Below are 27,015 nucleotides of genomic sequence, written 5' to 3'. Positions count from 1 at the left end.
TATTTAAGAGGCACTTCTAATTTATGTCTATATTTTGGAGGTAGAAAATCTCACTTGGTAGGCTACACGGATTCTGATATGGCCGGTGATGTCGACACTAGACGGTTTACTTCAGGGTATATATTCACTTTTAGAGAGGGAGTTGTATCATGGTAATTAAGGCTTCAAAAGTGTGTTGCTCTTTTTAGCACCGAAGCGGAATATATGGCCGCTACTAAAGCTTGCAAAGAAATATTGTGGTTGAAGAACTTTTTACAAGAATTGGGTTTGGAGCAAGATAGATATGTCATCCATTGTGATAGTCAAAGTGTCATTGATCTTAGCAAGAATGCAACTTATCATGCTAGAACTAAACACATTGATATCCGCTACCATTGGATCTAAGATGTTTTGGAAAAGCAATGGTTGAGGCTTGTGAAGATATCCACGGACTATAATCCATCGGATATGATAACCAAGGCCCTTACAAAGGTGAAGCAAGAACTTTGTAGAGACTTGGTGTATATTGATGTTTGGTGAGTATGACATTTGGCATGAAATTCACTAAGAGAATGAAGACTCCCCTCATGGGTCTAGAGGGGAGCTTGTTGGGTTTTACTTAACTAAGTTGGTTTGGGGTAGCCCTATGAGGTGACTTACTTGGCTAATAAGTAGTTGAGTTAGACTTTTGTTAAGGGGCACTTTTGCTCATGCCACTCAGTGAAAAAGAAGACAAGAGAAAAGAAGGTTTTTTTTTCTTCATATAACAAGGGTTTGCAACTAGAGGATTTTTTGGTTGGGATCAAGGTACAAGGATTTTCTTCTTCACATCTACAAGGGTATTCTTACTTCAAGAAGGTTTGGGTTTCTCTATTGAATGTGTTCTCTAAACTTGTTAATTTAAAGCTAGAATTATTAATTTCTTGTGGATGACATTCTTGTGACCTTGAAAGACTTGTTATGATGATCTTCTTTGTACCAATTCTTTTGATAGTGGATTCAATTTCATGCTTCAAGAAGTTTTTCTTTGAGAAGGGTTTTTTTACACATAAATTCGGTGTTCTAGTTTTCTTTGGTACTTGGTGTTGTTAATTATATATCTTTCTTAATTGGTATCAATTTTAGCTTTCACTGTTATAAATCTCTTGGGTGGGAAAAAGAGCTCATTTCCAACATCAACAAATACTAAGAACTGCTAAAGTAGAGGGGAAGCTGAGAATTTAACAAAATTTTAATAATAGTAGAACAAAGTTCATATAAAAGGATGTATTTATATGGTTACATCCATTACGCATTCCAACTTCAACTCAAATAAACTTTAAAATTACACACGTCCAAACTCTAGATAGATGGAAACCTCGGTGATATACACAATGTGTGACTCCCCTTTATTTTTTATACTAGGAACTGAGCAATTCTAAGTACTACAATTACTACAATTACTAAGGAGATCTAAACTAGAGGAATAGAAAGAAAGGGGGTAAAAAAGAAAGAAAAAGAAGCAACAAACCCATGAGAGAGAGAGAGATTTCCCCCCCTCTCTCTCCACAAGGATTGCAGAGGAATACTACGTCGCAGTCTTTTTACCCTGAGTTGGAGCCTCGATCAATCGCAAGTTTAAGAGGCGGGTACGGATACTAATGATAATGATTCCTTGATTTTTTTTTGTTAGTGGCTCTTTTTTTTAATTCTTTGAAAAAACAATGATGAAATGTTAGATTACAAAAGACTTCGTTATAATTGGAGATTAACTAGGGAAGCAAACCAATCCGCTGCTTTAACTACACAATGAATATGAGAGATTTTGTATGAGCTAAATTTGAATTTTTTCATAATCATAGATTGAATGTTCGAAGTTAGGGGATAAGTACTTTTGAGGATTTTAATAGAACTTAGGAGTTCGGTTTGAGCCACAGACTACAATTTCTCATCTGCTCCACTGCCTTCATTGTATTCAACATTGCCATCGCTTATGCTTTAAGAGCTGAACCAAATATGGCACTTCTAGTACCTTTATACCTCTAATGTTCTCTATAACTAAATCAATAAATGGCTTTTTCTATGCTTGCATTCTCTTGTAATTTTCTTATTTTTGTGTGTACTTTACTAAATTTCATATTTGCATGTGCCTTTTAAAAGTTAGAGCTACTAGCTATTGAAACCAAAAAATTTAGGTGATATTGGTGCGCACATAAGAGATACTTATTTTTGAAATGCGAGTAAGGTAGGATTTGTTATCATGTCTATATTTTGGTTGCATGAATATGTAATCACCTGCAAAAATTAAGATATGTTGTAAATAAACAAAATTTCTTATTTAATGAGTTATTTGCACTAAAAACACATTGGATTTTTAGTTTTATCAGTCAAAATCTTTTTATGTTTTCGTTGCATGGCAAATTTTAATCTATTTTATCTTTCAACTTTGCCCTCAAGAGAGATGCATGATATACATATAATATATTTTGATTATTTTAGTAAATTGTACTATTATGTCTAATTTTTGTCTTAGGAAAATACGTTTAATAAATAATTAAATATTTGCCTTGTCTCTCGTATATATTTATGTAAATACGTAAAATAATTGTGCATACATGAAATAACTATGAATTGTGTTTTGAGAAAATTTTAAGTATTATTACGCCACTTTTACCTCGAGAAGATATGGACAGTAATAAATATTTACTAATTAATATAAATAAAACCACAAATTATTATAGTTTGTGAGATCTCCTCTCTTACGAAGTATGTCATTTTTAATCATGACATCATTCTTTTTAGATTGAGAGACTCTGCTATAAGTCAGCTCATCTATGCAAATTATTTATTTTTGTGCTTCGAAGCTAGTATTTCTTTTTATATTAAAATTATCCAAATCTTTAACCACTATGAGAAAATTACTAATCTTTGTATTAATTTAAATAATTCTAACTTTTCTTTCCAACCAAACTATGCTATATTGAGAAAACAAATTTCCAAGCATTCTCTATATGTCGAAGAGTTATTTTTTTTTTCAAGTATTTAGGAGCCAAAATCTCGCCTAACCATTTGCTTGTCCACAAACACGAGGATTTTTTTGCGAAGGTAAGGCTAGGTTAGTGGATTAGAAATACGTTTTCTTGTCTTAAACAAGACACTTTACCATTATTAACTTAGTCTTAAACTTGATGTCGGTCTACCTCATCTTTTTTATGGGCACCGCTAGCTGTGGTAGATAGGATAGCAAAGCTATACATGAGATTTTTGTGAGAAAAATCAAATCATAACGTGGTCTCAAGATAGTAAGACTTGGCAAGTAGGGACTTGAGGATTATTCAGTTGTGATGGCCAAAAAAGTTCTTTCTATACAATATGAATCCTATTGGTTTATTGAAAATTATTAGAAATAACAAATCCATTGATATTGCATGATCCTTAGCTCTCCATTATCCCTCTATATCATTGGCCTACTTATATTAATGTGAGGACCATCAAAATTTTTACCATGGCCTATCTATAGCGAAACTATTTTCGGCATTCATCTGTCACTATATAGTAAAACAATTATTAGGTTTGCCCCTCTCCTATTCCAGAGGTATGCCACTGCGAAGATTACTTATTATTTTCTTCATTACCCATTATATCTTGATTTTCAATGGGAAGGATGTAAGAAGCTTTGATATATCAATGTTCCTCCTAAAATCAAAGATTTTTCAATAGAAGGTTTGTTGGGGCTGAATTCCTACTATTGACCTCCTTTACTCGATGAATCTTGGGCTTAATTCTATTTGGCTAGAAGCAAGCTGGGTTAAGATAAATTATGATGGATCTTTTACTAGATCCTTGGATTGGGTTTTGAGCACGATCGAATTTGGATTGAAATTGATTCATTGTTGTTGGCCAACATGCTGAATGATTACACATAACCTCTTACACTATGTAGTCTACCAATGATCATATTCTCTCCTTTTTTATCGGAAATACCAAAATTCTAAAATTACCCATATTTTTTGTGAAGCCAATAAAATTGTTGATTGGCTAGCGAACCTAGGCAAATCCCAAGTTTTCGATTATACCTAGGTTAAGAGTTTTCTTCTTTTTCTTTTGCAATTTTGTATCCCAATTTATAATAAAAACTACTTTATCTCATTTAGTAATTCATATCTTTTACAAACTTAAATTTGTAAAAAAAAAATCTTTAATAGTAAGGCTAGTGTGTCAATAAAATTTTATATTTTTGCAATTTAATTTTTGACCTATTTTATAAAAGTTAGCTGATCTATTACTCTCTCCACTAGTTTATAATATATATATATATATATATATATATAGTAAATTAACTTTAATGCATAACATAATAATAGAATATAAAAAAATAATGATTTTATTACAGTAAGCAGCTTTATGCCATTTCTACTATATTTTCGCCACCACATAGCCTATATGAACTTAAATTTGTCAATTTTATTCTTATGACATCGAGAAAATAATTTAATGGTAAATTTTTTTTTGTGTTATAATAATCATAATTTGTTATTTTTGTGAAAATATTTTTAATTCTCTTTTACAGAAAGTGATTTTTTTTCTTGATAATTTAAGATATCATAGGCTATTCTATAGGCTAGGCAACATCCCTTGTAATGAAGTAAAAAAATTATGATAGTAATACGCTAGTTTTTTCTTTTCTTCACATATTTATATATAAAGTAAAACACATAACTGTTGAAACTGTCAACAATCCTTCCCTCCTAGCGGAGAACGTCTCAAGTTTTTGGACGCGCTTTCTCAGAAAAAGATGTCATTAATATAAAACTCAAAATAAGAACAGAATATCACATGACTTGGTTAAACTAAACTATTTTCTATTATTTTTAGTACTAAGTGTCTTATACCAACTTATCATCTTTGTAAAAATCAAAGAATTTAATATATTATAAAAAGCGTATAAACTTTGAAAAATTAAAAGTATATATATGTGTGTATCAATATTAGTAATTAATAAGTAACAGTGAAATTAGGATAAACCCCACTTTAAACCCAAACACTATTTCCTTTTGCCCTTTTGTTCTTTTTACTGCTGCTCTTGAAGTAAAAGTCTCTCACTCGGTCTACAGAAACATTATTATATTCCATACCTTTTACCGCGCGAGCCACCAAAGATCCTTCCCTCCACCCTTCACTCCGGCGGAGACTTCCATACTACTTCTGTTTGTCTCCTTTATTATTTGATCGAGGACTCTCCACAGCGAAATCTTTCAAAAATCCCCCTCAAATCTTCCGATTTATCTCCCATTTGCATGCCAGAATCCTCCTCTTCTCTTCCCCTTTCCTCTTTTCAGGATTGTTGGTAGAAAGAGATTTGGGTTCAGTTGAGCTTGGAGTTGAATTAGGTAGGATCGGAGGAGGGGGTGATGGTTCTCACGCGATTTTCGTGGCCATACTATGGTCTGCATATCTCAGTTTGTGGTTCCTTTACGGGGTTCGTGCGTGGTCTCTTGTTCTCTTTGAATTATGTCCGTGTTGTCTCGAATTCTGAAGATCTTGACGAATTTTAAAGTTTTTTCCGTGTTTTTGTAGATGGAGCAATCCCTATCCAATGGCACCGGTCGAGAGCTCGTAGGTGGAGTGATCTTTGATCTCCCTCCTGGTGTTTATCAGGTGCTCTATTGGATGGTTTTTTTTTCTTTAATCTTTAAGTATGGTGGTGTAAAATTTATTATTGCATGTTGGTTCTTGAGATAAAGATGAGAACTGCCATGGTAAACTAGCAAGATATTGTGTTCTTTGGAGGTGAAAATGGAGACTCGGTGATGGATAAATAAGAAAAGCAATATGGTTTCTTTCTAAAATTTAGGGACTTGAAGGTAGTTTCTCACACCAAGCATTGTGAAAGCGCTCTTCGCTGATTGGTTATGTTAGAATTGTAGTTTCCGATTTAAGGAGTGACTTTATGTTGCATGCACTTCTTTAATGTTATGTTTCCTTCTTTAAATTTTAAATTCTAATTGATATTTTTTCATATGAAATTCATCAAAGCAAAATCACGTAATGTTCTGTCTTATGGAAACACCTGCGAGTATAATAGAGTTCAGCCACCTCAGCTTTCAATTGCTAAAATAATATGCTTAATATGTGTGTCCGTGTATATATAGTTCCAGGTCTCTGAAAAGTGAAATACTATAATTCAATTCTCAGTGGCAGTAAGTCAAATTTATTATGATAGGAACTTAGGAAAATAATAAAAACTGAACAAAGTTGGGCATAATGTTGAAAAGGCGACACTTTCTTCTAGTAAACATCAAATGAGGTACATGCACTGCATCTATATGTATATATATATATATATATATATATATATATATATATATATATGCCTTTACTTTCTAAAAGTCCATAGGTGTCTTCAGTTGACTGGATTTTGACCTGATCTATTCTTAGTGAAGATTCAATCAGTTAGGCCTGATATGGCTGGAGTTCTATCAATATTAATTGTGACCTGAATCCTTATGTACAATCTAGCTATGACCCGGTTCACTGTCTTTATTTTTAATAATGATTCATTGATATTGGCATGTTGTTGAACTGTGTTCCCCTCTAACCTTTCTAGGTGCTCTCTTTTCCTGCTTAATGTGAATTCATTTCTTTGCCTCTCGATTCTTCCCACATGGCTTCCCGTCATCTTTCTTGCTTTCTTCCCTCAAGATCATTTGTTGTACCTTACCATCTTTCTCGTTCCCTTAGGAGTTGAAATAGGTAAAACCTCAACGGCTGTTGCTTATACTAGAACCAATGGCCATGGTTTTTCAAGGTTTTCTCAACTATCATTCTTTGAATGATCACAAGATAAGTTGGCTGATTTGCACCAGATAAGTTGGCTGATTTTGCAAATAGAAGCTCGCTGAAGGTTATCATATTAACCTCATAATCACCCAAATCACTCTCTCTCTCTCATGTATACATATATATTCCTTCTTTTGTGCACTTTCTAGTGGCAAATCACCGCTGATGAAGCATGATCTATCTTAATTGGCTTAGATCCACTATCTAAATTTAGGCCATTTGTCCAGCCAGGTATACTTTATTTAATTTAATGAATCAAATAATTTTTGTTGTATAGTATGTCTACCATAAAATTCAATATATATATATATATATATAGTTATAGGATATCAATGTCAAACTATCTATATTATGCTTCCTTGATGAACTAATCATCTGGTGGTCATGGATCATGGACATAACATAGGTGGAATAAAAGAAGTTTATTTTTTAGGTATAGGATTTTTTATTGTTTCTAAAAACCTTGTTATAGGTTTATAGCCAGCCAATTCAAAATGATGGCACAGTTATATTATAAAATTGGAAGATGCTCGTGTTTTGCAACAATTTGCTGAAAACTTTATAATTATCCTTATAACAAGTGAGCTCTTGGAAATGGAGAACTTTTAAAATAATGATCAACATGTCACTGCCATATGCTGTCAAGGACTGTTCCATATACTGTTGCACATTATTATAGTTGAATAAGTTATTTTTCTAAAATGAATATTACTTGCTAATAGTAGAGTTACTCTGTACTATTATGACAAGAAAAAGGGAGAACTTTAGAGAAAGATAGTATGTTTCTATGGATAAAAAAGGTGCCAGTATGATGATGTAATTGATGGAACTTGTTCTCTGTGTAGTTATGAAGCATAGTTATGGATACGGGATATCAGGATACAGCGATACGGATACGGGGATATGATAAATTCTTAAAAGTAGGATACAAATACAGCATGGATACGCCAATAAATAAATAAATAACTAATATATTTTTAATTTGTTGTCAACCAATATAACATGTCGTAAAAAATGATTATCCTAGAAATAATAAGATAAAAGAAAAGAGACTTATAGATTTAGTATCTACATGTCTAAACCTCTAGAATAATATTGTAACAAAAACTGATATGAAACTCAAAATGTTAGTGAAATATTGAAACTTAATTCGACCATTAATCTACAAATTAATTTTGATCTTTAAATGACTTATATGTTTAATTCATTATCAAATAAACAAAGCCTTAAAGTATCATGAAGGATTAGATAATCACGTCTACATATAAAATATATGTTTTATATCATCTTTTAGCACAAAAAGAAAAAAAAGTTTTGGATGATCAAGAAATGTATCAAAGCCGTATCACTGTATTGAAGTCGTATTCTACCGTATCGAAGCCGTATCCCGCTGTATCAAAGCTCTATCGGAAAATAAAAAGTAATTTTTTTATTCGTATGTTTCTCCAGCTGTATTCGATACATATCGGGCCGTGTCAGTGTCGTATTGGTATCCGATATGTATCGGATACTGATACGGAGGGGCAAATGAAGTATCAGTGATTCATAGCTGTGAAGTATTGATTCTGTTATAAGGTGATCTCCTTTAATAGGGTGCATGACCATAAAATTATACATCTATAGTCTATCCTTTATCTCTTAAGTTCTACTATCCTTCTCACGATCTGTAACTTTCCATAAATAACAAAAGAAGAGGAAGTATATTTCTCTATTGAAATGGTAGGATAGGTTACAAATTGGACAAATTACAGTATGGTCTTCAGATTATACTGTCCAACAATTTATACATGTATTGATAGATAAAAGGTAAGGGTGTAAACGAGCCGAGCTTGAGCAAGATGGGCCTAGCTCGGCTCGGCTCGGCTTGAGAGGAAGAAAATCTTTGGCTCCGCTCGAGCTCGATTCGAGCTGGAAAAGTTTGGCTCTACTCGGCTTGTCTTCAGCTCGGCGAGGCTCAAACTCGGCTCGACGGCTCATATGTTTAATGGGCTTACATGGGCCGGTTCCGATATGTGACTAACATCTAATAGTCTTTATGGAAAAGAATATCATTTAGTAGGTAGGATTCGATCCCAGACCGGCTGGGTAATAACATTTGTTTTAACTAACTATGCTATCTAATATTTATATATTTATTTTGGTATATATATATAACATCATCTCACATATTATATATCGAGCCTATTTAAGCCGAGCTCGAGCGAGCTGACTCTAGCTCGGCTCGGCTCCGCTCGATTAGCCTTCCAAGCTCAAAAATCCAACTCAGCTCGACTCATTTAGAGCTCGAGCCGAGCTTGAGTCAAGCTCTAAACGAGCTGAGGTCGCGAGCTAACGAGCTTTTTTGATAGCCCTAATAAAAGGTGATCCTAGTGGCATAGGGTTCCTAGTAATGCAGGGTCTTAAGAGGGTAAGATGTTCACAGCTTTTTATAAGAGATTTAGTTTCATAGCCTCATTTGTCATGCTATCAGGATGCCTAGAACAAGGCTTAACTGTCACATTGAGTGACACCTTCTAAGGTTTCTAGTATCGAGATCAGGATCGGTATCGGTATTGGTCGTCTAGAAAACCGATACTTATCGACCGTATCGGCCTTTCGTATCGGATCTAACTATTTTTTAATTACATAAAATTTAAAATATTATTTAAAAATGCAAAAAAATTTAGAAAAAATGAAAATAACAAAACAAAAATTACTCACATGTGAAGTCTAAAAACTTAAAAAACATATTAACTTACTTAAAATTTAAAATTTTAATGAATATCGAGCTAGTTTTCATAAATTTCTATGGTCTAAGTTTGTAAATAATGATGCTTGGGACCTAATACTCCAAAAAGTGATTCTATTATACTAGTCATATTGTATAGATCTTGTTGTGTGACTTGCGTCTGAGGAGGATAATAACTAGTATTTGGATCTTGTGTTTGAGAATACTGATAATACTGAGGGTAATAACTAGTATATGGATCTTGTGAAGGCTCCAAACAATAAATACTCGATGTATCATAATCATAAGAAGCAACATTCTCATGACAACGTCGCTGATATGTATATATATCCTTAATTTCTCTATCTTCAATCTTTATTCCTCTTTGACTTTTTTTAACAAATGTAGATGAGATGATCTCACCACCAAGTGTATCATCAGGATTATGACTAGTATTGGTAGGTATACTATCTCTCGCTGCTGAACGACTCGTACCAGCCTCTGCTTTCGTCGTGGTCTCTCCCAACATCTCATTTAACTATGTGTTATCTCTGTCATCTAATAACCTGTTTTCTATTTCTCTGATCCATAGAGTCAAAATGTTTTTTTCATTAAAAACATGATTTAAATCAATTAGTTGTTCATTTTTTGCCTTTCTTAAATTTCTCTCCCTCAATCTCATATTATAATGACAAAAAACTAATTTTATCATTGTTAATTGGTTGCGTGTTTTTGTATGGATTAAGGAGAAAGTAGTCTAATTTCTTTCAGACTATGATGATGACACAGTTTGACTTAAAATTTTATTTGTTATTGGCGTCAAATTTGGTGCCTTCTTTCATCCATAGATAGATCACCATTCAGCTGAAGTGTTATGAGATATAGCTGTAGCAACTTTAGTAGTACTGAATTGCCCAGTTTTCAATTTATATCTCTTCATCTAAAATCGGAAATATATTATTGTATACTGATTATATTGAAAGTTAAAATTTGAAATAAATAATAATAATAATAAAATTATTTAATTAAATCATAACTCACTTTTTTATCGTAAAGTATTTGTTTATGAATATTGGGCTTAAGCCTGCTGATTACTTTCCTAACTCCCAATAAGATTTCACTATCATTATTGATATTTGTAGAGAATTGAAATTTTGAATTAAGAAGATACCCTGTAGAAATTTAAAATTTATAAGCATTTATGTTTTTAAATATTCATAAATAAAAGTAAATTAGTAAATTAAAACTTAAAACTTAAAAACATGCCTATTAGCAGTGTGTATATTTTTATGTAATTGTCTGTTCGATCTAGAATCAATTATTTTCCACCACTTTTTATAACTTTGGCTTATATTTTTTTGATTGATTCTTTTGCTATGTCTATTGTTTCATATAAGAAATCCATCTCAGACTTATCATCATTGTCTACAAGTTGTAATACTTTGACAAGAGGCTCAAATACTGTGGTGGCAATTGTAATATCATCTTAAAATATATTTTCAAGAGCCATATTTTTTAAAGTTTCACCTAAAGATTTATCTTTAGCTTTCATATTCTTAATTTTTATAGATCACTCCTGTGATATAAATATCCACATAATATCATTCTTGTAGCACATGATGCTTTCCAAGGCTAAAAAATGAGTGACAAATCTAGTGATGCTAGACCTGATGATCTCCCTACCACCAATCATTTACCTAAGTAAATTAAAAACCCAACTATGATTATATATAAAATTTGTTAACCTCTGACTTTCATACATAACCATGTCAATTTTTTGGGATTTTTTGCAATATCATTTAACATTAGATCAATACAATGTGCATTATATGGCATTCAATATAAATAAGGTCTTTTTTCATAAGTAAATTTTCAACAGCTTTATAATTGGCCCCATTATCAGTAACCAGTTGGACTACTCTTTTTTTCACCGATTTCTTGTATCACCTCATCCATCAATTGACAAATATAATCTGTACTTTTGAAATAAGCAGTAGCATCCATAGACTTTAGAAATATTGTCCCCATGCCTGCGTACATTAAGAAATTAATTATATTTCTTCTGTTTTGTGTACTCCACCCGTCACACATCAGTGTACAACAAAATTCATCCCAATACCATTTAAATGTCTCAATATAAGTACGAAGCTCATCTACCTCTGAGTCAAGATATTTAGTAGCAATATTATTTGAACTAGGAGGCGAAACACCATGTTCTATTGATTGTATAGCATTTACCGTAGTATGATAATAAGGACTATCAGCTACATTGAAAGAAATATATTTGTAATAGAAAAATTTAGAGATAGCACTACTAATGTGTTTCTTTGTATTTTTAATTTCTTTGAGAGTTATCTTTATAGAAGTCTGTGTATGACTCCTTTTTTTCTGAAGATATTTATCCATCGGTCTAATATTTTTGGACTCTACTGTAACACCGGAAGTGGTAGGGGTAGAACTGCTGCCCTCTTATTCTCTCTCTGTATATTAACTGATTTAGATCTCTGAAAGTTACCATCAGTGCTTCTTCTTATCTCTTTATCTCTTCTATGCATATTTTTGCTTTCTTTCATTGCCCTCCTCATCTGTCTCTCCTCTTCATCCTCCTCACTCTGTTCACTGCTATCATCATTAATGTGTACAGAATTATGCATTAATTCTTTACGAACCATTGGCTCTCTCTGTTGTGTAGATTATTTATCCTTTTTTTTATCAATTAGATGAGCTAACATCTGCTTTCTAATTTTCAAAGACACTTAAGTACAAACTGTTATATTTCTTTGCCTTCCAACTAAATGTTCTTTCAAATAGCTGATACCATTACTCATTTCTTTTCCACACTAGTTGCATTTAACATGTCTTTTATCTTATCCAATAGTACTGCAATGTTTTCACTTAATATCAGTATTATATGACTTCTCTTTTGGAGCTATTGATATTTTAACTCTGTAACTAAAAAACATAAACAAAAATTAAGTAAAATATAAAATAATTTAAAATTTATGAAAATAAAAGTATAAAACCCTCTCATCTTTTTTTTTTCTAGTTTTTTTCTTTACTTCCTTTCAGTTTCCACCCCTCTCAGCCTCTCTCAGCCTCTCAAGTTCTCAGCAGTAGAGCTGCTGCTGAGAAAGAAAGAAATTAGAAATTGAAAAAAAAACTCACTCGAGGTCGCCGGAGGTCGATGTCATCGGAGATCTACTCAGTCGCCAGTGAGAAAGAGACTAGTGAGAAAGAGAGGAATAAAGAAAAGAGATAGAGAGAGAGAGAGAGGATCCGATCGTTCTCACCCGTTTTGGATGAAATGGTCGAAACCCCACTCAAAACCAGCCAACCGGCTGGTTTCGTCCAGGATTGGGATCGGCCGAAACTGGGAACCTTGATACCTTCTTAAGGATAAAATGATAGAACATTAAAAATGGGAAAGAATTATTTGTGAGTACTAAGTCAGTTCTTGAATGACCTGAAAATATTGACTACAAAGCAAAGCGATGAAAGAAAAACACGTCGGGGATGCCTGTAAATTTGACAGGAGAATAGGCAGATAAATTGAGATATTTGAATGCCTGAAAAAGAGACCAAATCAGAATGTTTATGATAAAATTCATCAAAAGTTATTAGAACTTGAGGAAATTAATTCTAATATTAGCCTATCATGTAGTAGCCCCTGCCAAAACCAGATTCCTCATCTACTCAACTGCCATATAAGACCTATTCATTCATCTTATCACGCTTGCCAGCTATTGCGAACACCAAAAAGGTAACATTCCTTGCTGAAAATATTTCAGACAATAAGGTCAAAGTTTAGTGGCTGTAATATGTGCCAATAAGGATGCGACGTAGTCCACATTGCTGGCCTCCTGGTTGCGGATAAGAAGTCCCACTGTCATAAATAAGAGCAGTAGGACCATCATGGGACTTCATTTGTTCACGGAGGAGTTAGCGTCAGTCAGAAGAGATTTTGTCTTCGTTAGTTCTTCATTTTTCTATGCTATAAAGGGAAAGTTAATTTGGGAAGTGATGAGAAGATGAACGGTGAAAAGTGGTAAACAAAAATTAAAGGATACAGAGCTGGATCGGGTAGGAACCACCTCACACTTTAATTTGCTGGTAAGATTAAAATATTACATGGCCGCATTCTGTTTTAACTTTTAACAGAATTTATCCACTTCTGTGCCGACTAGTCCTGAAATAATTGTGTTACCTCTCATTGAGTTGTCTACGTTCTTAATCCAAAAGGTGCTCATTCTTTTTAAACTTTTTGTTAGATGATCTTTCGTGGGCCAAAAGTGAGTTGATAACATCTCTAGGTTAGAGTGTTTTATCAATTTCCACATTCTGATTGACCTATATTTTTTGGAATTAGGTTGGTGAGCCTGCTCTTAGACTTAAATAAATGGGGTGGATGACTTTTCCACTCTTTAGCTACATGTTTTCAACTTTCCATGGCCTGTTTATACTTAAGAATGTGTTGCCACTTACTTTTCATGATCATCTATTTTGATATGATCTTGTGGTGCATTTCAGTACCGATTCTTGGTTGATGGCATCTCTAGGTGTGATGAATGGAAGCCTTGTCTTGCTAATAAATTTGGAGTAGTGAACAATGTAATCGTTGTAGAGGAACTTTCTACTGCAGTTGTCCACCTTGAACCATACACGTTCAGAGGCATGAATTTGGATGAGGGGATTCCTTTGTCAACAGTAAGTTCCACATCTCTGTAACTCTTGCATTTTCTTGTTGGTCTACAACTTATCACAATAATAATTGCAACTGTAGTATCTTCATGGCATAAAATGTTTATGCAGATGCCTCCGGAGCCATTGCATCAAAATTCAGATGCACACATACAAGTTTTTCGTCATTGGGTCTGTGCACTCTTGTCACAGATTACGATATTTGACATTATTCCAGTGTCAAGCAAGGTCAGGGTGCATTCTTTTCTTCTATGATGTATAGCTTTCAGCATGCTAAATTATGATTTAAACTTTTCAGGTCTCTCCAATGGATGTTCAATTGCCTGTGAAACAAGCATTCCGTATCATGTACGAGGAAGTAAGTTCCCCTTTGCAGATTTCAAGAATTATTTTGGTATTTCCTTATCTAGTTTTGGTATCCTTAGGCTTAGAGTCCATCTATACTCAGCCTTGTCATTTAGATATATCTTTCTTGCAATGGATAGAAATAGCATTTGTTGATCTGGAACTGATTCCTGTGCCTGCATAAGGTCTTCTCAATCAGTGTTGAAATTGAACTTATGATTTCCTTTTAAGATGCCTGCATACCCAATGTTTAATTCAGAAATGACAAGCATCAAGAAAATGATTTTCAACATGTATATTCATTTAAATATATATTTCCTGGGTTATAACTTTGAGGAAATTTAGTTTATAGTTTGCATCAAGTTATATTAATTACTAAGAGTCTATTTGCACTCTTTGGAAGTTAATTCTCTAGATATGAATGGTAAATTGACTATAAATCTACTCCTACTGACAGGGCTTGGCTGTAGTCCCTCTTTGGGATGATTCAAGAGGAAATTTGGCAGGCATGCTTACAGCATCTGATTTCATATTCATATTGAGAGAGGTTTGATTATTTTAGTTGCTTAGTTTATCTTTTTTTCATATTAATTACTGGGACTCCATATATTTGTGTCTTTTTTCTTTTTCATGTTTAGCATTTTATTCATGTCATATATTGAACCGGAAGATACTAAAACTTTACCTGCTGAGAACGTTATTCTTTTTTATAAATACAAAATGAAAACAAATTAATAGTAATTTAAGAAAATGTGGACATATACTTTACTGCATCAGAAACTTATTCAGTTCCTTTACGCCTACTCATCAACAACCTACATACTTTACTGGAGTTTTTGACCAAACTAGACCTATTTTATATATTTTTTAATGAAATAAACTAATTTATTGTAGCCTTAATAAAAACGATGATTAGTTCAGCGTTTTTATCGTCAGACTTTTATTTGCTTTAACTGTTGAAAGACTAAGTTAAAGAAATTTATATACATAAAACGCTGATCAATTTAGTGTTTTAGGATCAGACAAAAACGCTGAATTAATATTTTAACCTACGGAAAAATGCTGATCTGTTCAATTTAGCATTTTTATTAGGGCTACAATGAATTAAACACTATTTGGTAATAAGTTTGAGGTGTAGTCCATTTTGGTAAAAAAAATTTGCAATAGGACTAGTTTGGTCAAAAACTCTACTTTACTGCATTAGAAACTTACTCAGATGCTTTGCGCCTACTCATCCAATCTTTTAAGGAGGTGAGCCATTGAGGCAATGGAGTGTTCTGCTGGATCCCACTTTCACTTGCTGAATTATATGTGCAGCCATTGAAAACAATGAGACAATAATCAAAGGTTGCAAGCCTTTTCTGATTGACCTTTAGGAGAAGATCCATGACATACTTGCATAACTACTTAGATTTAACCAGAACCATTCTTGCTATTTTAATAAGCATAGCTGCAAGTAGTGGAATGCAGCAAAATTAGATTTTTCATCATATGCTTTGTCAGGCACTAGACAAAGATTCAATGGTTGTGGATTTAAAGACCAAAAAAAAAAATGTTCTGTCTGAAAAAATTGAGATTTCTTTGTCACAACCAATTAACTAGCAATGATTTCATGGAATTCAGTTCTTAGGTGAGATTTTGCTTGTAGTGTGACTGTGTTAGTTGGCCAGGCCTGATTGATCTATGCCTTTGGTTGACCAGGCTTGATTGATCTATGCCTCTGTTGGCATGTTAAACTGTCAGCTGGACCTGCATTTGCCGAAGCAATTTAACATACCATGGCCCAAAGGGAGTTTAGTTTACCTTCATTTTTCATATTCTTTGGCAGTTGACTCCCATCTGGAACTTCAAAATTTCGAGCTTGAATGGCACCCAAGGAACTAATGATCGAAGAATGGGCCTTCTCTTCTTCCCTTTTTTCTTTGGTTAGCAATGGGGTGAGTCAATGGACGGGTCTAGGTCTTATAGTGGTCACACCCACTGGCAGCCTTCCATCCTGGCTGCTTTATTATTGCTAGTTTATTCTACTTTTTGTCAAAGAGGACCACAATATTACAAGATTTGATTCATTTTGTTTTTGCTTGGTCCTAGATATCTGTAGCACCATAAATGATCAACAAATTGCTTAGGACTGCAATGTTTTCAACAAAGTGGAGTCTGAACTCTGAAGGGCTCTTAGATTTGCAAGCATGCCTTGATATGAAACTAAGGAGCTGGACACACTTATGGAAAAATTCTTCTAGGATATGTTTATGCACCTACATGATCTCTCTCTCTCTCATTGGTCCAGATAATAGCCCTTCTATGTTGCTTCTCCGCATGGGCAAACTTTTTGCACCTGAGGAAGATGCAAAGCTTCTCCTTTCCCAGCCTTATTCTCACCAGCATGTCAAATTTTCCTAGCAATAGCATGTCCTACACGCTTACCTTGTCTAATTGCAAATTAAGAAAAAATGCAATTACTTACTACGCTTTATTTGGAAATGTCCATTTTTCAATAACTCACTTTCTGTTATGCAATAATGTAGAACATCTTTGCTATATTTTTAGATCAAGACAATATATTTTACCAGCCAGCACTAGAGCGGTTCTGCATTTTATTCGCCTCTTTTCTATTAAATAGTTTCGTTATTGTCAAACATGCAGTTGCAGAAAAATATACAAGCTCTTGCCAATGAAGAGCTTGAAATGCATTCTGTTTCTGATTGGAAAGAAGGAAAACTACAACTGTACAATGGACCTGATGGAGCTATGGGTAGGCACAGAAGGCCTTTAATTCATGTAAGATTCTCCTTTGCATTAACTTGTGAATTGTACATCTATCTTCTTATTTCTGGCTGATAACAAAGTACCTTCTTTGAACATGGTTACTATTGTGTAGAAGTGAGCAACATTTTATTCCTATTTATTTTCTCAAGTACATATGAAGAGCTAACCACCCTGATTTGGTGTGCAAGTGATTGATTGCCACTGTCATTGGTGGCTTGACAACCTAATTTTGAAACCTTTTGTATTATATATAGTTATATACAATAATACAAAGCAAAAGCTGACGTAGCTTTATCTCAGTTATCCTTAAGATTCTAAAGGAGGGTGCCACACTGCCACTTCATGTGATTGTAATGCTTGTTTGTTACATCCAAGTGGTCATGGTTTCAATTATGCCAGTTCCTATTCCTCATACAGTCCTTATACTTTGTATGCTTGATACGAATCGGATCAAATTAGATCACATCAAAAGAAGATTAGGTTCAACGGATTAAGTCTAATTATCTTATTTGGTTATTTGGTTTAGTTAGAGTTTTAGTAGGTTAGGATTTTATTTAATTAGCTAAATTCAACTCTGCACAGTTTCGGAAAAATATTTGTAGAATATTCAACACATATCCAAATAATATCAAACCAATTGGATAAGGTCGACAACCTTTATATCTACAACTTTGATATTCATAACTTCTCTAGATTCGGAATATATCTATGACAAAACGAAAGTTTAATCCAAAAGGTATTCGGAGAAGATAAGGAATACTGGTTTAGTTGGTTTGTTAGGGTTTTATATTGTTTTAGGACTTGTTGGCTAGCCTTTATAAATATGTGGATGGCACCCAACTTTATATTGCTATTGGATTCTTGATTTATTGCCTCCTATTTTCTCTCTAGACTCCTACCTCCTCCCTCCTCCCTCCTTCCTTTTCACCATCCTTCCACCTTTACCGTTGGCAAAGTTTCTCCTCGTTTCTAATCTCCCTCGACTGTCGAGCCACCCCTCTTCTTTGGGATCCCGACCACTTCGTTCCCTTCGTCTATATCCCTTAATCACTTCCACAATCTACTCTATCTCCATACCTATCCATAACCCTAACATCTACTCCACCCGTCACCACCATCATCATCCACGTTATTCTGTATTTTCGTCCCTGCTACAGTTCGAATCTATAAAGGGCGTAAATACAAAAGTTGTAGATTAGGAAGATACGGATCCAACCCAATTAGTTTCGTAATTTTTTAACTACCGGAGAATATCTGACGAATATTTTCCCTCGGTTGCGCGAGCTGCTTCCTATAATAAATTTAGATCTTAAGGAATTGTTCCGTAGCTGATCTTTTGGTTTTAGATCCCATCAATTTGGCATCCGAGCTTTAACAAATTAGTATCAGAGCCTATCAGTTGGTTTAAGAGCTTATCAGTGCTTATAATGCTTAATGATCATTATTTAAGACAACTGTGTCAGTTCCTATTTTTCATATAGTTGTATCTTGAATTTTAGAGTAATTATCATTTCCAATTGGTTGTTAATTGTAATATAGCGACTTACCTTTTCTCTCGCATAATTTTTGATAATGTTTGTTGCTTATTAAGTTTCTTAATCTTTCTGCAGGTTGGTGATACTGACTCTCTGAAGTATGTGGCTTTGAAGATTGTGCAAAATAACATATCATCAGTTCCGATACTTAATTATTCCTTGCAGAATGCAGTATCCATGCCCTTGTTGAATCTTGCAACCCTTCCTACTATTTTAAAATGTAAGACAATTTGCCCCTGCATGCAACTCTCTTTTTTATTTCTTTTATATTTTTATCCTGCTGGCTCATTTCTATACTATTTCATATCCAGTTATCTGCACGAATATTGGAGAACATATTGAACAATTTTCACTTCTCCAATATCAGATTTGCAGTATTCCTTTAGGCACATGGTTGTCAAATACTGGTACCGGTACTAGGCACCAACTGGCAATTTTACGCCGTGATGCCCCTCTGATTTCTGCCCTAAATTTGCTAATTGAAGGTACATGTTTAAATTTTCTTCTTAGTGTATTTAAAAATGATAGTTTGATCAGTTTATTGTTTTTTAAAATTGATTAACTAAAGAAGAAATTTAATTCATATAATCCCATGCTATTGTCTTGTACAGATACAAGGTAGAATGTGCAACTTTATTTAGCAAAGCTATTATATGTTTTATATGTTCATCAGAAAAGAACTTTTTCTGAAGATAATTTTTGACATTTGTATGACTAACTGGCACTTATGAATCTCGTAACTATAACGACTAGATATCATCAGAGAATTATAATGAGGTATTTCTAGATTGAGCAGAGTACAAATTTACAATCTTCCTTCCCACATGATTATCATTTCTTTTATCCTAGCTTTCAAAGCGACCAATTGATATTTCAAGTTGAACCAACTTGTTCCACATAATTTTTTTTTGCTTTTGTGAAAAGTGTTTTAACTGGTGAAAGTATTTTTTTTATTTTTTTTTTTGATCCCTTAAATTGATCCTGGAAACTGAGACTTAGTGTTAAAAGCTATCTAACTACCAAGTTTCAGAAAATGCTCTTTTAACTTGGATGCCTTCAGACTTCTCAGCTAAAATTAGATTGCTAGCAAGTTGTAAGATGAAGATATGTTTGTTGTGCTGTTATACAAGTTGCAATCATGCAAAATTATCTCTGTGATATTGTACCATCTACTTATTCTTACCTTTCCATCCAGCTAGGGTAAGCTCCATTCCAATAGTTGACGACAATGGATCATTGCTTGATGTGTACTCTCGCAGGTATCAGTTCTTTTCATAGACATATTCATAGACATGCATATCCTGTGAAGATGATTAGATCATTAGAGTTATTGTATATTAAAAGATTGACATAAAAATTGTAAATATCAGAGTTGTACTTGAGCTGCGATCCTACTATGAGGGTTAGAGTTATTTGGGCTTGCTCAAGTATTCATAAATGGGAAAACAATTCCATTAGTGGACCCAGCCTTCTGAAGTACAGTACAAGCTGTGTTTGAGTGAATTTCAGTCTCTTGAGTGTCTTCTATGCGATCGGCAGATAACCTAGCATTGAGGCACTTTCTGAGCTTGTTCTTTGGCCCAAGTCTTGCTCATTGTCAAAGTCTTAATCCTTGGAATAGTTGGACATAGGTCCATCCTAGCCTAGATGGTCCTTTGACTCTTTTATTCAATAGCAAATTTTTAAGATTGTTTTCTGGAGTCTCTGCTAGAAGCTACCTAATAGTTAAATCTGCACTTCTCTTTTCCATTCTTCTGTGTCTTGTAACATTTTGCACAAACTAAGATATATGTGCATTTAGTCTGGTAGGTACAACTTACAAGTATTGAATAAGCAAGTAGAACATAATTTCTTCTTGGAATATCAGTCTATATGTAAAAATGTGGAGAAGATCATTAACAGAATAAGCAATAAGCGTAACAGAGACCATCTCCTAGTCATACTACTATGAATCCCATCACATACTGTATACCAATGCTTTATTTTGGAGTGCTTGTTTCTTAATGTTTTTCATTTAATATTAAAAATCTTTTTATGTAATTTTCATTATTTACATCCGTGAGCACGAAAAGTTCTCAGTCCAGGATATATCTGAACTGCAACTGCCGAATGCTTTATCCTGGCTAGACAACTCATTGCAACTTAGAGATGAGAACTTTTCTCTCAGAACTCTTGATTCTGGTATCATTTATTTGAATGTTCTATAGCGATCTTATCTTTCTTTGAGTTTATATACCCTATTTAAGTAGCTTTAGAAGTCAAATTCTCTCTTGAGAGGATCTGTTGCTGAGTTGAGATACTGTAAATAAAGCAGCTCTCAGAAGTCAAATACTCTCTTTTAATGGGATGCTGAAGAAAGAGACCAAGGATCCAATTTTCTATCAAATTTTATTGCAAACTTTCAATATTTCTGCACATGGAAAGTCTAAAATGAAAGTCATTTATCTTCATTTGTGCAGTGACATTATAGCTTTAGCAGAGGATATCTATGCTCACATTCAGCTTGAGCAAATGACTGTGGAGCATGTGAGTCAAGTTTTTTTCTTATTCATAATTCACCTTTATTTCTTAGCCCAGCAGTAGTTTTAACATTCACATTACGTATGACGTCACTTCTGTATGGTATGTTGCTTATAATGCTGGAGTTCTTGAGAGTAACTCATACTGCTGGAATTGTGTATTATGTAAGATATTTTACTGATAAACTAGGAATTTTTAAGATATTTTACATGATAGAGAAAATCATGCATGAAAGTAGCTTGTTGTTCTATCCGACTATTCTTGCTTCTCATTGATATTTCTTTTGTTTATATACCGATTTGTATGTTTATCATGTTTATCTTAGACTGAATATAGAGCTCTGAATTGCTGGTTATTTCTGTTCTGCAATATTTTGTTGTATCTTTCCCGACTTCCAGGTGTTATATTTCTTTTATTTTTATGAAAGTATGTTATATTTCTTGATAATGGTCTTTACACCTTAAACTTATCAACATGAGCAAGGTTTCAATCATAAACTACATTACATATTGCATCTATACTAGATTTATTGACACTGATACTTCATTGGGCGATGGAGAGGAGTGTGCATTTTTGGTCACATGGTACTACTGGATTTGGCAGATATCTTTCTTTTCTTTATGAACTGATCATGGCAGTTGAGATCTAAATTTTCTTTTTTCTCTACTAGACATGCTTTCCATTGGTTGATAAGATAAGATAGACAGTTTCATTTCTGAGACAATGATTCATTTTATCTGGTTTCAGGCTCTGGAACAGGTTTACCGAGTGAATGGTAGGAGACGATGCCCCACTTGTTTCCGTTTAACTCCCTTCCATGAGATTTTGGAGCAACTAACTCATCCAGGTACTAGAAGGATGAAGACACATTATATATATAGAGTTGAACTGCAACATTTACATGAAAACTTTGACAAAAGTTTAACAACTTTTTAGCCACTAAATGCATCTCAACATCTGGAATAGCTCATGTTAAGATGAAATAAAGTGAGAGTACTTTTCCTCTCTCCATGTTAGGATTAATTTTTCACAATCGCAATTTGCAGCAAATGGCTAAGAAAGTGTTAAATTTCTTGCAAAGCACACAGACGCAGAGAGAGAAAAGACGCACTCACACTACATACATAGGTTTACATATATCTAGCATTTCATATGAGTAGTAGATGGAAGCTTCTGACATTTCTCCCTTACCAGGAGTGCGCCAGCTTGTTGTCGTTGATGCTAGAACCAGATTTGTTGAAGGCATAATCTCATTGAGAGACGTTTTTACATTTCTCCTTGGTTAATATCTTTGTATAGCCCTCTTATTTATAGTGACCATTTTGTTAGCAGCACTGGATTCTCCTTGGTTAATATCTTTGCATAGCCCTCTTATTTATAGTGACATTTTGTTAGCAACACTGGATTCTCCTTGGTTAATATCTTTGTACAGCCCTCTTATTTACAGTGACATTTTGCTAGCAACACTGGATTAAAGTAATAAAATCTTCATTTGAGCAATTGAATCTGTGTTTCCACTTCCAACTCCAGTACTGTCGAACGTGTCACTATCTCTTTCTGTTTACTTGTTTCTAATAGCTCTGGCTTAGCAAACTCCATGGTACGTTGTGGTTATCGTCAAAATTTAGCTGTGGGTGTCTTGTAAGCATCTCGCAGGCAACCGCATCAGTCTGCCCTTAAAAACACCACAAATCTGATCCACCTCAATGGAACTGCAACCTACATTCTTCCTTACTTTACTGTCATCCATTAGCTTCCTCATCCTTGCAACATCTTCCCATCTCCTCGTAGTTGCATAAATTCCAGCCATGATAGAATAAATCCCACAATCTTTAGGGTTCAGCTCCAACAGATGCTGAATTGCAACCTCCACATTTCCATGAATCCTGCAACCCTCGAGCGCCACCCGATACGTAAGTGTGTCGCCTTCCATTGGCATCCCTTCTATTATCTCCGTTGCTTCTTTTACGAGCTCTGCCCGACTGAGCAAATTAGCCATACAACCATAATGCTTCAACTCCCGAACTACCCCGTAAATTGTCTCCATCTCACTGAAGAGTCTCTTCGCAGTTTCTACAAGGCCCAAATGGCTACAGCCGACCAGGACGCCCAAGAAGGTCATTCTATTTGGCGAAACACCTACAACTCGCATCCTATCATAGTACTCAAGCGACAGCTTCTCATGCTCGTGCATGGCAAGCTCGATAATAATGGCATTCCATGTGAACAAATTCTTGTGTTGGCTCGACTCAAAGATCTTTATAGCAACATTAATGCAGCCACACTTGGCATACATGCCCACAAGCCCCGTTGATAGATACACATTTAAGGTAACTCTATTTTGTTGTATGTATTCATGAATAGCTCTGCCTTTATCCAAGTCCAACACCCCAACTAAGGTTATCATGCATGACGAGTATGTGTGTTTCTATTTATATATATATATTGTTTAGTAGGTAATATTTAATTGCCTCCACTGGGTTCTGAACTCGTTTACATTGGGTTGTTTTTTCAGCTTCATCCTCAAGAGAGTTGTCATTGTAGCCATGGTAATTGGAGTTGCAGCAAATTAAGATTTCATCATCTGTGAAGTTACTGTTAGCAGTCTAGTTCTTAGTTTACCCAAATAAAATTTATTCATTGTACTTATCTATACGCTGACTTTTAACGTAGAGGCAGTTTAGGGTTGACTTGAGATGATTACCTGTTATGATTTCAATTTGTTATTTCTCCATATTTACTCGCTGTAAGTAACTTTATCTTCTGAAAGTTTCACTCTTGAGGTTTACAAGGCTATTAGCTATTTGAAATCATATGGATGCTTTGGTTCCAAAGTTGATATACGTTAATAATATCGATCCTTTCTTTCCCAACTTCTACACTCTTGTTGGCTTCTTTTAATGACCAAGTGGTCTTGGAGCGCAATATGAAAAATGGAAGTTCAAACGACCTAGTTTTGTTCTTTTTCGTTCACTCAAGTTATTATTTAATTGAAATTTTCTCCTATGAATGATTAGTGCCATAAATTATGTAGTGATATGTTATTTTAGACGGAATATTCAAACACATGTTGATTGATTACTATGAGAGTTTAGCTAAGTTTAACCTTTTTTTGTGAGATCTCTAGTTTGCCATGTTAACAATTGGTCTATATTGCTTTGTCAACAATTGTCATTGACCTATTAATCTTTGTCTTCAGTTTATATAGCCTATTTTTCTTTGTCTTCGATGTTGCGTGTATGTCAGTTTGAGATTTATGGTGGTTTGTTTTCGTTGCGGTTTAACACTGCCAATGTCGGTCCCAAGTCTGGAGGTGGAAAGTCGAGGGAGCTGTAATATATCATTCTTTTGTTATATGAACTAAGTTTTACACTTTATGTAGGCATAATTTGCATTGGCATGTCATACCGGCTAAAAGATCCATTAGTACGACGAGAATGATGTGGAATGAGGGGATTAGGCTAGGTATCACACCGTTGTAGTAAAAGAGAACTAGTCTCACACCCTACAATATTTATATTTATCATAAAGAATACCATGTTGTTAGATTATTATATTTAAAGTATAGATACAAAATGATCTTAATAACTTTGTGAAAGTTCTTTTATGTTAAGGTAAAAATAAATAAATAACTAAATCTTAAAATTAGATTAAGGATATTTTTTAATTTATTCTTATCCAAAAGAAACAGAATGTTTTCTATATTGTTAGCAACTATTAGAGTAAAATTATTTGATGTAATTTAGATGTAATATTAATATGGTAGAATGTAAATGATAATAAAAAAAAACAGTATTTTTGATAAATTTTTGTTTTTTAAAGTTTTCTATATAATTATCACTGAAAATTGACGGTACAATTAATAAAATATGTCAATGCCTTATTTAACTGTTTTAAAAAAAAAGTGTTGTAAAATGAGGATCGACATACTTAAGCATAAAGAAATCTATTATTTTGGTTGTTCTTATCTTCTCACCTCTAGGTTCCTTATATACTTGCACTATATAGCTACCTTGATAAAACTTTACCAAGTAAAACCCAGTGGAAAAAATCTTAGTAAAGGAAAAAGAGTACATCATGCCAACATTCATTACCCTATCTTATTAGTAAATAAGTTCTCTAGTAGGTTAGGATGAGAGATTCTTACCGTTCTGGTTTTGTGCACCAATTTCTTAAATGTCATTGTTGGTAGTAATTTGATAAACATCACCGCTCTTTTGGATGTTATGCATATAGAAGAATTTTAGTGAAATATGTTTAGTTCTATCCCCTTTAATTTGTGTCATACATGCGGCATTATATTCATATAGAATTGTAAGAATACTTCTGATTCCCTTATTGAATATATCCCACATTTTTCTTGAATATGCTTGATCATGGACCTTAGCCAAATGGGTTCTCTACTTCATGTATTGCAAGTATATAAGGAACCTAGTAGTGAGAAGGTACCGTATCTTATAAGTGTGAAAGCTACTATTGCATATCTAAATTATTTTCGGATATATGGTATAGGTTGGTTTGATTTCTAGATTAATCATATGTCGATCTATGTTTATATATTAATATATGATAGGATCTTTCATGAATTTCATATTTAATATCATGCATAATAAGAAAGTGCTTAATCTCTCGACGTTTTTAATTGATTTTAAAGTCTCTATTTAGAGTCTAATATATTTCTGTTTAACTTTAAAGTATTTTTTATTAGATTTGAAAAGTATGAAATTGATGGAATTAGAAAGTTTGAAATCACATATCATGCTTTGCTTGACATATTTGAATTTCGTGATTTTTTAAACTTCTATTTGGATTTGATCGAAAAACTTTGAAAAACATTGTTTTTCGCCATAAAATTTTGATCCACAAATTACTTGGATTGACTTGTTGATTCAGATTTTTGGAGCTTTTAAAAATTTTGGAATGATTTTGATTGCATTCTATCGTAAATTCTTCACCCTTTGTAATGGTATTTCATGTCTATCATGTTTTATTCTTATTAATTTGTGACAAAAAGGGAGAGAATTGACTTAGAGAGGGAGAACATGATTTTCATTGTTTATTGATTTATGTGTTCAAGTTCGGAGTTTTTGTTATATCTTTTCAATAGTTTTGTTTGAGGAAATTCATTGAATATTTATTGCATTTTGCTCTACATAAGTTTAGACCAAGTGTTACGCCGACGATTAAGAAAGAGGCAAAATATGACCATTTATTCTATGTTAGATATATAGGGATAATGGTGATGGTCATATTAAAAACTGATATCTAGGAGTTGGAATTCTATTTAACTGTTCTTCTCTTGAATAAAGAAAGGTAAATTGCAAAAGATCTCATACCTTACTGGTTTATTATGATTGGAGAGATAGATTCGATCCATATTAGCTCCATGCGTGATATTGGGTTTATGAGAATGAGCTTATTTATCTAGTTGAGAATGAAGAAACAATAAAATCAATTTTTGCCAGGGTGCGTTTGAACGAAGTGGTTCGAACGCCTGCATCACGTTCGTATCGATAGAGGACGAAAATAGCATGTTCAAACGAAAACAGGCGCGTTCAAAAGCGGCCGTTCAAACGCCTGCATTATGTTCGTATCGATAGAGAACAAAAATTTCACGTTTGAATGCAATCGGGCACGTTTAAA

At 33.7% G+C, this 27,015-nt stretch overlaps 2 protein-coding genes across 2 annotated transcripts; one reads left to right on the top strand and one right to left on the bottom strand.

Annotated features, from left to right (window-relative positions):
- Window positions 1-5,086: 5,086 nt before the first annotated feature.
- LOC140758458 (sucrose nonfermenting 4-like protein) lies at window positions 5,087-22,873 on the top strand. Its single transcript, XM_073094633.1, has 13 exons — window positions 5,087-5,441; window positions 5,542-5,616; window positions 14,033-14,209; window positions 14,315-14,431; window positions 14,502-14,561; window positions 15,006-15,095; window positions 17,195-17,329; window positions 18,928-19,072; window positions 19,164-19,337; window positions 20,048-20,111; window positions 21,312-21,378; window positions 22,120-22,219; window positions 22,567-22,873. Exons 1-13 carry the CDS (start codon window positions 5,370-5,372, stop codon window positions 22,656-22,658), a joined length of 1,368 nt encoding a protein of 455 aa, XP_072950734.1. The 5' UTR covers window positions 5,087-5,369; the 3' UTR covers window positions 22,659-22,873.
- A 123-nt stretch (window positions 22,874-22,996) lies between these two features.
- On the bottom strand, window positions 22,997-23,779 carry LOC140758227 (pentatricopeptide repeat-containing protein At5g61800-like). Its single transcript, XM_073094325.1, has one exon. It carries the CDS (start codon window positions 23,777-23,779, stop codon window positions 22,997-22,999), a length of 783 nt encoding a protein of 260 aa, XP_072950426.1.
- Window positions 23,780-27,015: the final 3,236 nt, after the last annotated feature.

The sequence above is a fragment of the Typha angustifolia genome, chromosome 3, assembly GCF_048772165.1.
Source record: "Typha angustifolia cultivar Huaian chromosome 3, ASM4877216v1, whole genome shotgun sequence".
Classification (NCBI taxonomy): Eukaryota; Viridiplantae; Streptophyta; class Magnoliopsida; order Poales; family Typhaceae; genus Typha; species Typha angustifolia.
Note: the sequence above shows the minus strand (reverse complement) of the source record. Positions and strands in the feature narration are given on the sequence as shown.